The sequence below is a fragment of the Dasypus novemcinctus genome, chromosome 16, assembly GCF_030445035.2.
Source record: "Dasypus novemcinctus isolate mDasNov1 chromosome 16, mDasNov1.1.hap2, whole genome shotgun sequence".
NCBI classification, from domain to species: domain Eukaryota; kingdom Metazoa; phylum Chordata; class Mammalia; order Cingulata; family Dasypodidae; genus Dasypus; species Dasypus novemcinctus.
Window position 1 is genome coordinate 62,035,841 of NC_080688.1, and position 14,695 is coordinate 62,050,535.

At 38.5% G+C, this 14,695-nt stretch overlaps 1 protein-coding gene across 1 annotated transcript in view; it reads right to left on the reverse strand.

Moving 5' to 3' along the window:
- EPG5 (ectopic P-granules 5 autophagy tethering factor) overlaps positions 1-14,695 on the reverse strand; it is a 131,865-nt gene that overhangs the window by 49,531 nt on the left and 67,639 nt on the right. Inside the window, exons 18-26 of the mRNA XM_058277613.2 lie at positions 13,530-13,674; positions 13,106-13,303; positions 12,712-12,822; positions 11,372-11,494; positions 10,305-10,471; positions 9,234-9,455; positions 7,401-7,524; positions 5,515-5,659; positions 2,098-2,269 (exon numbers count right to left, since the gene is read on the reverse strand). Coding sequence (XP_058133596.1) covers positions 2,098-2,269; positions 5,515-5,659; positions 7,401-7,524; positions 9,234-9,455; positions 10,305-10,471; positions 11,372-11,494; positions 12,712-12,822; positions 13,106-13,303; positions 13,530-13,674 — 1,407 coding nt within the window. The remainder of the gene's footprint in view (positions 1-2,097; positions 2,270-5,514; positions 5,660-7,400; positions 7,525-9,233; positions 9,456-10,304; positions 10,472-11,371; positions 11,495-12,711; positions 12,823-13,105; positions 13,304-13,529; positions 13,675-14,695) is intronic.

Here is a 14,695-nt window from a genome sequence, read left to right on the forward strand (position 1 = left end):
CTGATGTGCGCAAGGAGTGCCCTGCCATGCAGCGGTGTCCCCCGCGTAGGGGAGCCCCACGTGCAAGGAGTATACCCTGTAAGGAGAGCTGCCCAGCGTGAAAGAAAGTGCAGCCTACCCAGGAATGGCACTGCCCACATGGAGAGCTGACAAAGCAAGATGACACACCAAAAACAAACTGAGATTCCCGTGCTGCTGACAACAACAGAAGCGGATAAAAGATGACACAGCAAAATAGACACAGAGAACAGACAACCGGGGTGGGGAGGGGAGGGGAAGGGGAGAGAAATAAATAAATAAATAAATATTTTTTTTTAAAAAATCAGTAATGATTCTATAATTTAGTAATGAACAACTGGAAGAAGAGATCAAGAAAATAATTCCATTTACAAAAGCAACTAAAAGAATCAAATATCAAGGAATAAATTCAACCAAGGATACAAAAATCTTATACATAAAAAACTACAAAACACTGCTAAAAGAAATCAAAGAAGATCTAAGTAAATGGAAGGACATTCTGTGTTCATGGACTGGAACACTATATATTTTTAAGTAGTCAGTTCTGCCCAAAGCAACTTATAGATTCACCACATTTCCAATCAAAATTCCAATAGCCTACTTTGAAGAAATGGAAAAGCCAATTGTCAAAATGAAATGGTAAGGGACCCTGAAGAGACAAAACCATTCTGAAAAAGAAGAATGAAGATAGAGGACTCATACTTCCCAATCTTAAAACTTATTACAAAGCCATAATAACCAAAACAGCATGGTATTGACACAAGGACAAACATAGACCAATGAACTTGAATTGAGAGCTCAGAAATGAACTGTCATGTTTCTGGCCAAAAGATTTTTGACAAGGGTGCCCAGTCCATTCAATGGGGGAAAGAACAGTCTCTTTAACAAACGGTGCTGGGAAAACTGGATGACCATATGCAAAAGAAAGAAGATGGCCCCTACCTCATACCATATACAAAAATCAACTCAAAATGCATCAAATACCTAAATACAAGGTCCAGAACTATAAAATTCCCAAAAGAAAAATAGGGAGACATGTTCAGGATGTTGTGCTAGGCTGTGGTTTCCTAGACTTTATATTCAAAACACAATAAAAACAGATAAAAAGGACCTCTTCAAAATTTAAAACGTCTACCTCTTAAGATTGTTTTTTTATGTTTTTTTAATGTAACATCCCTTGTGATCTATTACTTTAATAATTTTTTTTTTATTTAAAACTTCTGTGCACCAAAGGACTTTATTCATGAAAGTAAAAAAAGAACCTACTCAATGGGAGAAAATATTTGGAAATAATATACCCAAATAGTGATTTAATATCCAGAATATATAAAGATATCTTACAGTTCAACAATAAAAAGACAAACAACCCAAGTAAAAACTGGGGAAAAGATTTATATAAACATTTCTCCAAGGAAGATATATAGATCGCCAAAAAGCACATGAAAAGATGCTCTACATCACTAGGTATCAGGGAAATGGAAATCAAAAGCACAATGAGACACTATTTCACGCCCATCAGAATGGCTACTGTTTTTAAAAAGTAAAATTACAAGTATTGGGGAGTGGATGTAACTCAAGTGGTCAAGTGCCTACTTCCCATACATGAGGTCCTGGGTTAGATCCCCGTACCTCCTAAAAACAAAACAAAGAAAAAACCAACTCTCATTATGGAGCAACATGGCTCAGTGGTTGAGCGTCAACTTTCCATATATGAGGTCCTGGGTTAAAATCCCCTACCCCCAGTACCTCAAAAAAAAAAAGAATATGGAGTTAGATTGCACCCTTTTAATTTCCAGTATCAGAAGTTTTCCTTAGGAGTAGCATAAGAAAAATTAAGCTGGTATTAATGACACTCAGAAACCTATGCCACCATGTAAAATTCATGGTCCATGCGAGCACCACAAATTTCTATGTGAAATTAAAAGACTTGTCACAACTCAGTTAACCGAGTGAACTGTCCAAAGCAGTCTGGTTCCACTACTATCATGGTGAGAGTGTTCATGAGGAAGCCATTCTACATACTAAATCATCTAGGCTGTCGAAGGAGCAAGCACAAAAGCTTGAGATCTCAGGTCTTACCTGGCCTGCTGTTGCAACAGATTCAAGTCCGTGCGTATAAGCTGGGTGGTGTCCTTCTGACTCAGTAGTACACCTGAGGAAATAACTGGCACGGGAGGCTTCAATGGGTGTAGCACAAGGGGAGGATGAGGAGTCTCATGCTTCTGCAAGTTACTTAAAATCCTTTCTTTAGCTGGAAGAAAATCAAGTCATCATATTCACTAAGTAATGGTACTAATGGGTAATAATGACCAATAGGTACAGAGCCCTGGCCTGTAACTTTCAAAAGGAATGCTGGTGATCTGCAGAATAGGTACTTAAACCACAAGAAACCTAAATGAATAAAATCACTACCTTTTGCATTCACAGAGATAATAAAATTCTGCTAGGTGCTAAGAGCTCAGGGGCAAAAAGTTTATAGTCTAATGATTAATAAGAGCTAAATCTCACGATCTTTAATTACTGCCTTAGGCAGATCTGCATGACATGCTAAGAAAATTGGAACTTGACACAGGGGTAAAGGGGATCCAGTGAATGGCTCTAAGCCACCTTGAGGAAGATGGTAGCTATCATCTGAACAGTATTTTAGGGGAATGAGACAGTCTGAAGGTAGAGAGCCCAGTAAGAGTTTAATGCAGTCATCCAAATGTCATAGGAATAGGAGGAAAATGAAAGGACATTATGGAATGTAACAGTGCAAAATCTTAAATGAGGTCAAGGTTTGAACAGAACTGCTGCAAGTAGCAGAGTTAAAATGAATACAGACAAGAGTGGCTCAAGCAGTTGAGCACCTGCTTCCCACATGGGAGGCCCCAGGTTTGGTTCTGGCACCTCCCAAAAAACAAACAACAATAAACAATAAGCAAAACAAATGAAAAAAACCAGCTCAGGGGAGCTGATATGGCTCAGTGGTTGAGCACAGGCTTCCCACATGAGGTCCCAGGTTAAATCCCTAGCCCCTGGTACTCAGAATGAAGATATGCATATAAACTCTTCCAACACTTGTATTTATGCAGTCATACATTAATTCATTCATTCATTTAATGATTTGATTCATTCATTCACTCATTCAAAAAATGATTTATGAGTTCAAGTAAGTCAGGCATCATACAAGAGGCATAAAGGTTTCTGTAGGACTAGATAGCACTAGATAGTACGTAGTCTCATACTGGTAGCTGTTAAGACAATTAAAATATTTTATACTTCCATACTTAATACAAAGTAGCTGTCCAGTAAATCCCTATCTTCCCCACACACACCACATTAAACACATACCACACAGTGAGTGGAGACTGAAGAACATGAAGAAAAATACTGCTACATAACCAATTCTTTTTAATAGTAGTATAACAGAGGAAGGGAGAGGTCAATGGAATTTCAAGTCAATAAGTCAAGTCAACAAGTACTTAAGGGACTACTGTGAATTTCCGATTTCATTCCAAATGGAGCTTTCAATTTTCTATTCTGAGAAATATTAAAGAAAATTTAATAGCCATGATTTTGCTTGGCATAAGGAGTCCTGCACTGTTTGTACACCAAACAGATGGAATTTAAAACTCCAAACAGGTCAAGTACAATACTGTCCTTTATAGCTGGTTTATTTCCACTAGAAATACCACTCTGCACAGGATGTAGCAAAGTTGTATATTTATCATGGGGATAGTACCCCGGACTATTACGGTAAAGCTTCTTTTCCAGCAACATTATAGGCCATGATGCCAAAGGAAAACTGGCTGTTCTTTTTCAAACCCAGTATAACTTGCCATGAGAGAAAAATCAGGAATAATACCTTAAATGCAAAATAAAAGAGAAAATTTAAATTCAGAGCATATTTAACTATAATGACCACTCTGGACCACAAATGACAAAAATGCAAGCCAGCAAAACAAATTTACCTCAACAAAAAGAATTTGGTGTCGTGCAAAACATGTGGCATACTGGTTAAATTTCCTACACACAAACACAAGTTCAACCATTTGACATAATCAATATCTAACCTGCTATCATCGAGAAAAATCTGAAACTTCCTTAAAATTCTTGGCCTTAATTTTCTTTAGAATTGTAATCTGTACTGATCACTTGCTGTGTGACCTGAATGAATGACCTAATCACCTGGCCCCTCAGGTTTCTCTTCTACTCAATGGGATAACTTTCACAGGATTGTTTTGTGAGGACTTAGTTAATGCACAAGAAGTATTGGGACAGTGCCTAGAACAAACTAAGAGCTTAATCAATTACTAGCTTAACTCCAGAGAAAACAATTACACTGTTAGAGCAGTGTTAAGGCAATGTGAAAGCACTACAGACAGAAGGACAAAAACAGAGAAGCATTCAACAATTTCCAGATCCATAAATATATTTCTTCTTCTCACTTAACAAGCTCTCAATAGAAAATAAGAATATGTGACTGATGCGACAGCAACTTTTACTTGCCTTCTCAAACCTTTCTAGATTGTTTAAAATTTTTTTCCAATGAGCGCATATCACTTTTATAATCAGAAAATTTACATCTATTATTTTTTTTCAGGGAAAAAAGCAGAGAGAGGGCTATGGAGGGGAAATTTTTAGAATATTAAAGGAGACTTTCCAGCACCTTCCCTAAAGAGAAGATGGGTGAACTAAAACCCAGAAAGGTATTTATTTTTCTGCTAACTAGATGGTTAGTGGGAATACTGGTATTTTTGCCACTCTCTGAATCACTTCAATACTCCACTAGACTATATTATGCAGTATTTTGATCAACAATTATATATTTACAATTTTATGATATGTTCTGCATTTCAAGAATATATTCAATAATTAAAATTAATAGGTGGCCCCAAATATTGTCTTCTATTATTTTTCCTTGGAAAATACATCAGCAACTTTACATATTAAAGGAGGTTTGTGGCCTGGCACAAAAAAACTTATATAATATTGTTTCTCTATGTATGTACTATAGGAGAAAAAAATTAATCTAGAAACTTTGAGAATATGATCCAATTTATAGTAAGGGTTCCAGATACAGAGAAAAGGAGTCTGTTAAAGAAAAAACAATAGAGACTCCCCTTCCTGACTACAGGAATGTGAATGCGATTATGACAGCTTAAGTTTAAGCAGCCTTCATGTGAGAATAGCTGGGCAGCAGGACAGGAAGAACAGAGATTCTTGAGAGCTTGAAAGGGTTATGATGCTACCCCCACTGCTCTGTGCTGTCTCAGAGAACTTCTTTCATGTGAAAAAAACTAAATTCCTATCTTGTTTAAGCCATTATTGTTTTGTAGTCTTCTCCCACTCATATCCTAATCTAATGCTAAGTGGTAGAAAAGTTAACAGTAAATTCCTAAAAAAGTAATTCTTGCTGGAAAGATATACTGTCTAAACCTTAATCTTCAATGGTTCTGATTCAATCATTCCTTCCTTCATTCATTCAAAGGAACCGATGCTCACATGACTCACCCAACGAAGGATCAGAGAAGTCCAGCTGCACTGACAAACTGCAGGGTGAGGAATGGGATTCAAGCTTGCCTTGCGACCATAGATCAACCGTTTCCTGAAACTCGTAATATATGCGCTCCATGTTCAGATACTCCATCCACAGATCCTAGAATAGAATCACAGTGCTTTAACAGATGAGTTATATATTTATATATATATATAATATATATGAGACTGTATTTAAATATAAAGTAAACAGTAAGTTTCAACATGAGGTGATCCACTGAAAGTTCTCCAGCATTAGGATGAAGTACATTTAAAATATCACTCTTAACAATCTTAGCAGTGGTCTCAAAACTTTTTTGATTGACTACCAATCAGAGAAAATAGTGAGAATTAACAATGGATAAGCAGAGATGACTCAGAAACCACAAAAAGAACAACTTGGAGCTTGAATTACAATTACGTACAATTACAATTAAGTGAGCAAAGACTGACTTTAAAAAAAAAAACAACAATAATTAATTCTGTAGATGCTGGGGAACCAAGACAAATCTCAGAAAACTAAGAAAGCTACCAATGATTTTAAAAACATTGCCTAAGTACCCACTGTGTGCAAACCCTTGGATCAGGCTTTGGGGTATGGTGTCTACAGCAGAGATGAGTTTGGAATTATATTCAAAGACTTCAGGACATCATGACCTTTCTCTTCTTTATTGTTCCTACTTCTCTGACCCTATATTCTCAACCTATTGTGTACGCCTTAAATGCTCCGATTTCCCAGGGATCCATCTTCAATCCTCTTAATCTAAATATGCTCTAGCCTGTAAACCAATATTTTCCTACAGGGCTGCATTCCTGAATTCCAGATCTATATATCCCCTCCCTACCAACTCCTTGATAGTGATCTCTCCTTGAAGCCCCTCAGGTACTTCCTCATCCAGTATTCCTTATCTCTGTAAACAGAAGCTCTAGCTGCCCAAGTTATAAATTTGGGAGTCCTTGCATATCTAATCATTAGTCACAAAATCAACTAATTCTTCCTCAATATATTTTCAATTCATCCACTGATCCAACCACTTCTGCTATTTCAATGGCTTTCCAAACAAAAACTTCAGAATAAAGCCCAAATTCCTTAAAAAGGTATATACAGCCCTTCATGAGCTTAGAGGTTCCTAAATCCCATTCCAGTGAAAAGGTATATACAGCCCTTCATGAACTTAGAGGTTTCTAAATCCCATTCCAGTGTTAGGGGTCAAGGTCCAATAAGTTCTGCCCCTAGAAAAAAAGGAACTGAAATAGGAAATATGTGTCCCTGATACCCTGCTGAAGATGGCTGAAGCTTAGAGAAAACTCAGACATTTCAGCCTAAAAAAGCATCACAGACATCTTTGGGTGCCAGGGATAGAACTGGTCAGGACAGAAAAACTAGAATTGAGTGTCTCCGGAGGGGAACCAAGACTGAGATATTCATTAAGTAAGACATCAGTGAATCCAAATAAAGGTGAGCTCCTTTTCTACTCTGTGCAATTACCTTCATATGTAAAGCATGAATCCATATAAATTCTTACACTGTACTTTCTATCGCAGTAGAGATGAGTGCTTAAAAATGTTCATCTACTGATAATTTAAAATAAGAAAGAATACAAACAGAGGAATGCTATTGTTTGTGAGGTTACAGATACCCTTGAATGAATTCCAGCCCTTTAGGTGAGGTTCTGTGAGGCTGGAGACTCAAAAAGAACATCTCTTTAATACCATTGCTTACATACTATGTAGCCACTGTCAATGATTATTCAAGTAACTACCCATTTCTATATAAATAAGTGGTTTTACCATTAGACTATGAACATGACCAATTCAAGTTACAGTCAGATATTATAAAGAAGATACCACCATAGTTTCACCTGCTGATTCTGCATCACTTTTGCTAGCTTGTGAATATCATAATGCTTTGGTAGAGAAGGGATATAGGTATCTCCTTTTTGAAAATTCTCATCTTCTAGCCATAATATATACACATTGAAGAGTCTAAAAGATAAAAACATAAATATGTAAAATTTTAAGAGATGTGCAGGCTATGAAGTTTCTATATCTAGGAATTTGGCACTATTATGTAAAAGTAAAGAAATCTCGTAATACAGAAAATGTTTCCAACTACCATCACAACTCTCAAGGAGCTTACTGTCCAGCAGGGGAGAAAGATATGCCCAAATAATTAAAATATTAAGCAATAACTGTTAAAACCAAAGATACAAAGGAAGGGCTCTGAGAACTCTTTATTAAAATAGAATTAAATACAGGATACAGAAAAAATTAGAGAAGGTGATTTTAACACAGATCTAAATTTGGAGATTTCTTTTCCTGGACAAATAACAGTCACATTAAACCTTAGCATTGGAAAAGTTAAAAGTAACACTCAAACACATTTTCTATCTTTCAGAGAAATCCTGAAAGCCATTTAAAATTTATACATTGGAAGAACTTGCCAACTTTAGGCTAACTGTTGATGTCCTGCCTCAAGGGTCACAAATAAACCTCACAGCCATATGTGCATGCTGTTCCCATTTAGGACTAGAACAAAGCCAGATTTTATAAACTCAATTTTCCAGTAAAAACTTTAAAAAATATATAATTTATTTTGTTTTTACAAAAGGAACACAGTCCATTTAGCTAAGATGACTGGTATTTTAAGCAGTTGTTTGCAGCAACATGTATAAAAGAAGTAGTCTTTAATACACAAGTAACTGTATGGAGGGGTGGGAGGTGGCATTGCTTTGCTTTGCTCAATAAACCTATTTAGGAAGGGACACATGGATAGAGCTTTGATGCTCTTAAAGGGAACAGAATGGTATGTAGCTCCTCCAGCTTCTGATTCGGTGAGATAGATGGTCACTTTATGAAAATGCCAAAGGATGGGGAATTTAAGAGAGGCAGAAGGGAACACCAAAGACTTCCTTGGTTGATCTAAAATGCTCAAAGACAGAGCCTTCCCATGGGTTAAGTCTGACTACAAGTAAGTATTCCTTCAACCAAGCAAGATAAGGGGAAAAAAATCACTGTAGAGACTGAGAGACAGCGTTAAGGGCTTTCAAGTCAAGCAGGCCTGAAGCCTCAGTGCTGGATGAAAACACTGGGCTTCCTCATCAAGATATTTTTTAATCAAGTTAATTATTAAGAAACACTTTTAAAGTCCCAGTTACAAGAAATTTATATTTGGTTTTTATCAAGCTTAAAAATGAAAGGTAAAGGTATAATGTGGAAAGGACTAACTTCAGAGTTCCAACATTTTGAGAGTATGCAAACATCACGTCTAATTTCATAAACAGTTTCAGGAAATTCCTAGACCCTTCACTTCAGGTGTATCCATGAATCCCTAAAAAGTTTATGACCCCACTTTAGGAACCCAAGTCTTAGTCATTTATTTCTTTTAAGAACTATTACAGCAGATAAATTGTTTGGTTTTGTTTTTGTTTCTACATAAAGAAATAGAAGTGGCTATCAGCCCTCTGATTTATGATCTACCACAGAACTTACAGCAACTCAATAAAGGTAGGTCGAAATTGCTGATTCACTTCTCACGAGGAACACAAAAGAGAAACATTTCAAGGTACAAACCTGTATCAAAGCTACCTTCCATATTCAATTGAACAAAGTTAGAGAATAACATTCAACAATGTGTAACACAAATAACCTGTACTGAAAACAACATAGATGGCTAATAAATAGTGCTGTATCACCTCACAAGTTCTGTGTGCAGTTCCGGTGAAGTCAGGTAGCCAGGGGTGCCAGCCTGACTCTCGGGTGGCCCTTCACTGCCCTCTGCTGGAACACGGAGGGCCTTACTCGCAGCATGGTGGAAGTCGGCCACCTCAGCCAGGCGCCTCTTCATTTCTTTCAACAAACTGATATGAGCCGGGCTTTGAAAAAACCTTCTTCCAATACAACCATCTATGGGTAACCTTGAAAAACACAAACACGGATCTATAACTTTCAATACACCATACTTTTTCCATATGACACAAAATGGCAATTAGCAAGTCAATCTACCATGACTAGAAACAGCACTAAATTAATATCTAGTATTTCCACCTCCCAAGGTTATTAAGAGGATCCAACAAGATGGTGTAAATGAAAGCAGTTTTAAAGAATGAAATGGCACACAATTCAGGATATTATTACCACTTAGAAGAATAGAACAGATTAAAGATGGTCCCCATTCTTAAAACTTGACAATCTGGCAGAAAATTGACATGACAAAAAATGAGCATCCATATGTTTCAAATGAGTGAGTTAAGGGAGTTGCGAGCCAATGAACAACTGAGGTTAACAGAGGACAGTTCCCACCTGGCTGGAGGCCCTTAATATTTATCAGAAATGCTGGACACCCAAAGAATAGCCCAAGGGCTGCCAGACAAAGACTGGTCTTTGTTCCCAACAGCACTACTCATCACAAGATACTCTCCTAAGGAGCCCCACGATGGTTCTATGGTCCAAGAGCAGCTTATATTTGGGGCGGTTTCTTCCTTGCACATCCCAAGGTTCTATGCTAAACCTTGCCCAGACCACCTGAGGGTCTGATCTGCTCCAGGATGTTGTCTTTGCCATAATGGCTGTGGGGAATAGTAAAGAGACAGCTACCACAGGGCCCTTAAACTCCAAAAAGATCCAGTGTAGTAACATTAACCAGGGAGGGGGAAGGAGACTCCAAAGACCTCTGCCACCAAAAATGGTTCCCACTCTTCAAGTGAATCCAAACAGTGCAAAGGAGGAATGAAGACATAGACACACTACAGTACTGGCTGCCATACCCATACTGAGGTCCTGGGCGGTGAAGATAAAGGAGGAAGAACTTCTGCCAAATGAGCGGCAGGAGAGGATGATCAGAAGGTGTGACCAGAGCCTGGTGGGCCCAACGGTAAATCAGCAGCCTCTGGAGGGATGGGACAATGGGGAGCTTCAGCTGGGCCTGGGCTTTCTACAAAAGAAGGAAGGATTTGAGCAACCATAAAATGAACATAACAGTAAACACAGTTTATTTTAGTGATCCAAATGAAATGCTAAACATTTTGTTTTCATTTCAGTAAGAAAAAGTCATATAAAACCTATTTCTTCTACCCACTATCTAATACTTTAACCTCCTTGATAGCCAAGAAATATGCCAGCTTTTTTCTGTCAAAACATTTCACAGACTCCAGAGCTGGAATGGGTTTTCAGAGTCACTTACTCTGACCTCATTCCCATTCCTGAAATTCTTCTGCATTTAAAATGCTATAGTGCAAAGAAGTAGAATGATATGAAAACCAGAAGTAAATTTTACTGTCAAACTTTATCAATCTTCTCACAATTTAAATTTTAAAAGAACTTTCAAAAATAATTAATTACTTAAAAGGTTCTACAAAGGCAGTCTACACTATGGAACCCTAAAATAGGTCTTTAAATCTAAAACCTTATTCAGTCTTATTCACTTTAGTGAGCCTAAAAATCAGTTAGGGAATTTTTAAAGATAAATTCCTGGGTCCCACTCCAGACTCAGAAGACTCAGAATCTCAGAAGATGGAGTCCAGGAATCTGATTTTTAATAAACTCTCAAGGGGATTCTGATGTACAAAAAGTAGAATTTGTTTAAAACAATGGCAATCACCCTCACGTGCAAAGCTTATGGCCTTCAATTATTAGGTAGTGACTCTTGACGCTAAATAAAACTTGGTAAAGAAGTATACAATCTAATTATACATTTTTAAGCACTGATTGGGTTATTATGCTTTCAAAACATGTGCAACAAAAAAATCACAGATGTTCCAAAGCTATAGATGAATCCATAGCATCAATATGTAAGCCACCTTCTACCACTCAAATGCAGAACTGCTATTTGCACCTTCAGAGCTTGGTCAGGGGTAAAGGCAGAGTTTATAACCAATTCCCCTTCAATAACTCTTCGGAGCTGGGAGTCTTCTTCAAAGATGGATTCCATGTTCAGTACTGTCCACGCAAACCAGACCTATAATGACACCAGGAAAAGGAAAGGGGAATAACACAGTCTCAAAATCCACAAATTAAAAATTTTTTCTATCATAGCTCAGTCAACAAATATTTTTAGTTTCTAAAATTAACACTGGAAAAATCCCAAATATTTTATACCTATTCCCATTTTCATTACAGACATAAACTTAGATAAGATCATTGAAATTAAATTCCTTTGGAAAGGCTATTTTGGTTAAAAAAAAAAAAGTACATGTATTCACTCAACAATATTCATGGGGCAGGTTCTATAGGCACAAGGGGCAGGAAGGAAGGAGGGCCAGACATGGTTCAGCCCTTAAGAGGTTTTCTATCAGAAGAGACAAGACTAATAGAGAAGTTATTAAAATGCGAAATGGAGGTGGTGAGTACTAAATCAGGGGTGGGAATAAAGTGCTATGGGGAGGTAAGGAGAGAGGGCTGGATCCCAGTGGGCAGATAAGAGAACTCTCCAGGCAGAGATGAAGGGAGTGGCATGCCTGAAAAGGAGGTAGAAACACCAGGGGTGGGACTAGGTAACAGCAAAGAGTTTGGTTCAGCTGAATTACAAGTATGAAGGTATGAAGAAGAGGAGGTAAGACCAAGATGGGAGACTGAAGGAGTGATGGAATGGAGATAGAATTTTAGACACCAAGTCTGAGAGATGGTAATGATGAAAAGAATGCTGCTGCTGCTGATGACATCGATAATAATAAATGACAACTCTCAGTGAGCATTTACTATATGCTAAACACTGTTCTAACTGCTTTACAGGTAGATGCAATCATTATGCCCATTCAACAAGTGAGGAAACTGAGGACAGAGGGGTCAGCAAGTTGCACAGGACACACAACTAACAAATGACAGAATCTCAATTGTAACCCAGGCCATCTGGCTCCAACACCCACAACCAACCACTGTGCCACACTGCAGGGCAGGCTCTGCAGTCAAGCAGACTGGAGTCTGACCACAGGCTGTCTGATCCTGAGCAAGCCATGTAACCCCATTATATCCAGTTAATTCTTCTGTAAAACAGGAATGGTAATAACACAACTTCAGCAGAAAGCTGTTGAGAGGATTAAATGAAAAAGTGGTAAGTGCAACATAAATGTCAACCATTTTATGCTGTAAGTAACTTATTAGTTAAGATTATAATAATATTGACGTTCCAAAAGATAACACATAGCCCTACCACCCTTTCCTAAGTAGGCTTCCTACCTGAGTAGGCGTGGCTGAGCCCTCCACAAAGGAAGGAGTAATGTTGCCCACCACGATCCAGTTCACCAAAGAAGAGAGCAGACTCCGGTCACAGTGGTAACCCAAGGCATTCTACACCAGGAGAAGATGTAAAGTTGAGAGAGGGGGTTTTAAACAAACCTTGTGAATTACCTTTTCAAGAATATCACAATTGTCTTACAACAATAGAAGAGTTTGAAAAGACACAGATTTCCCTCATTAACCCACGAGCAGTGATAGTCCTAGGTGATAACTACAGTGAAATGGAATGAGCTGGGCTCTTCCTAGGGTGTCCTTTCCTTGGACTTCAGGGGGATCTGCACTAGAGGACTATGGTTATTGAGGTAACTGAAAGATAAATTCTACACAGGTTTACCTTGTGTTGCTGGTAGAGTAATTTCTGCACACAGTCTTCCTGCATCAGCTGAAAAGCTGTTTTACATAAGTGGTCCATGAGGAAGAGGATGGGTTGTTCTCTGTACCAAAGGTGTTGGCTTATAAGAGCCTGAACCCAGAACTCCAACACGGCAACGGGGCCCACTTCATTGGGCTGAGTACTCACAGATACATGAGCCTGTGGAGAAGAGACTCAGGTGACGTGGAAGGAATAGTCAGACTCCCATTTTTAAAACACCAATAAAACAACATCTCCCTCCATTGTGAAGACAAAATCTGCTGACCCTCTTGGCCAAAAGCACTGTGTGATGTTTTGAAACGATCCAAACATAAATGTGGTAACTGTTAAGTCTGGGCTAGGAAGATGGGTGAGGGTATATTTAGGGAATTGCTGGGGCCCTGACCTGGATCATGCTGTTGAGAAGCTTCACATTGTCCCCGTGGCTGACTCCCATCAGGTGCTGTGTCACCTTCTGGGTGACCTGCTGTGTGACACCCTGAGGGATACCGCTGTCCAAATGCAGGAATAGGAGGATGTGCGACAAAAACCTGCCAAGCACACAGGATGACACACTTGACATTCTAATCAGGAGTCACCAGAATTTACTTATGAGGAAGCAAAAAATACTAAATCAGTCCCATTTCTAGACCAAACCTCCATTTATGAATTCGAATAAACCTGTAGGAATTTCAGAAGAATAAAATTTTCTAATGTAAATATTGATTAAAAGGAACTGTACTTATGTTCAGAAGTGTAATAAACAGAGCCAAGACCCAAAACACATGCAACTTAAAGTTCATTAGAGGGAAAACGCCTCAAAACATCACTCAGCCCCCTTTCCCCATAAAAGCAGATTTGTTTTAAAATCACCCAGCAAACTTTTATTGGGTGTCACGTTAATACAAGGTGGTGTACATGGTGCTATGGTGAATATCATCACAAGACAAGGACCTTCCCTCAGTTCCTTGGAGCTCCCTCCTCTCTCAGGGCTTTGGCTTCTGCTGGACATAATGCCTGAAACACTCTTCTCCTACACTTCACCTGGCAAACTTTTATTCATCCTTTACATTCCGACTGCAATGCCCTTCCTTAAAGAGCACTTCCTGACCAACCCCCACTCCATCTAACATACATCTAACCCCTTCACCTCTCTCGTAACACCTTGCTGTTTTCCTTCCCAGTCCCTCGCATTCTTGAGGAAGTGCCTGTCTCCCTCATTGGTCTGAGCCCCTTGAGGGCATAGCCCGCGACTGTACACATGATGGCAGCACATGGCAGGAGTCAATATCCAGCTGGTACTGGTGAACAAAGGTGCCTTCTATTTCACCAGAGACGCAAATCTAAGTCCAAACCACAACAGAAAATGTATGATATGAAAGGTACTAATAAAGTGCTCTAGGAGTTCAGAAGGCAGAGCTAATGCAGGCATGAATTATCAGGGAGATACACAGAGGTGGCAGCATTAGAAATGGGCCTAAAAAGGGTCATCATTATTCAGAATTTACAAATATAGAGAAAAAAATATAGACCATAAAATATTATCTTAAAATTCACCTAAAAATACACACA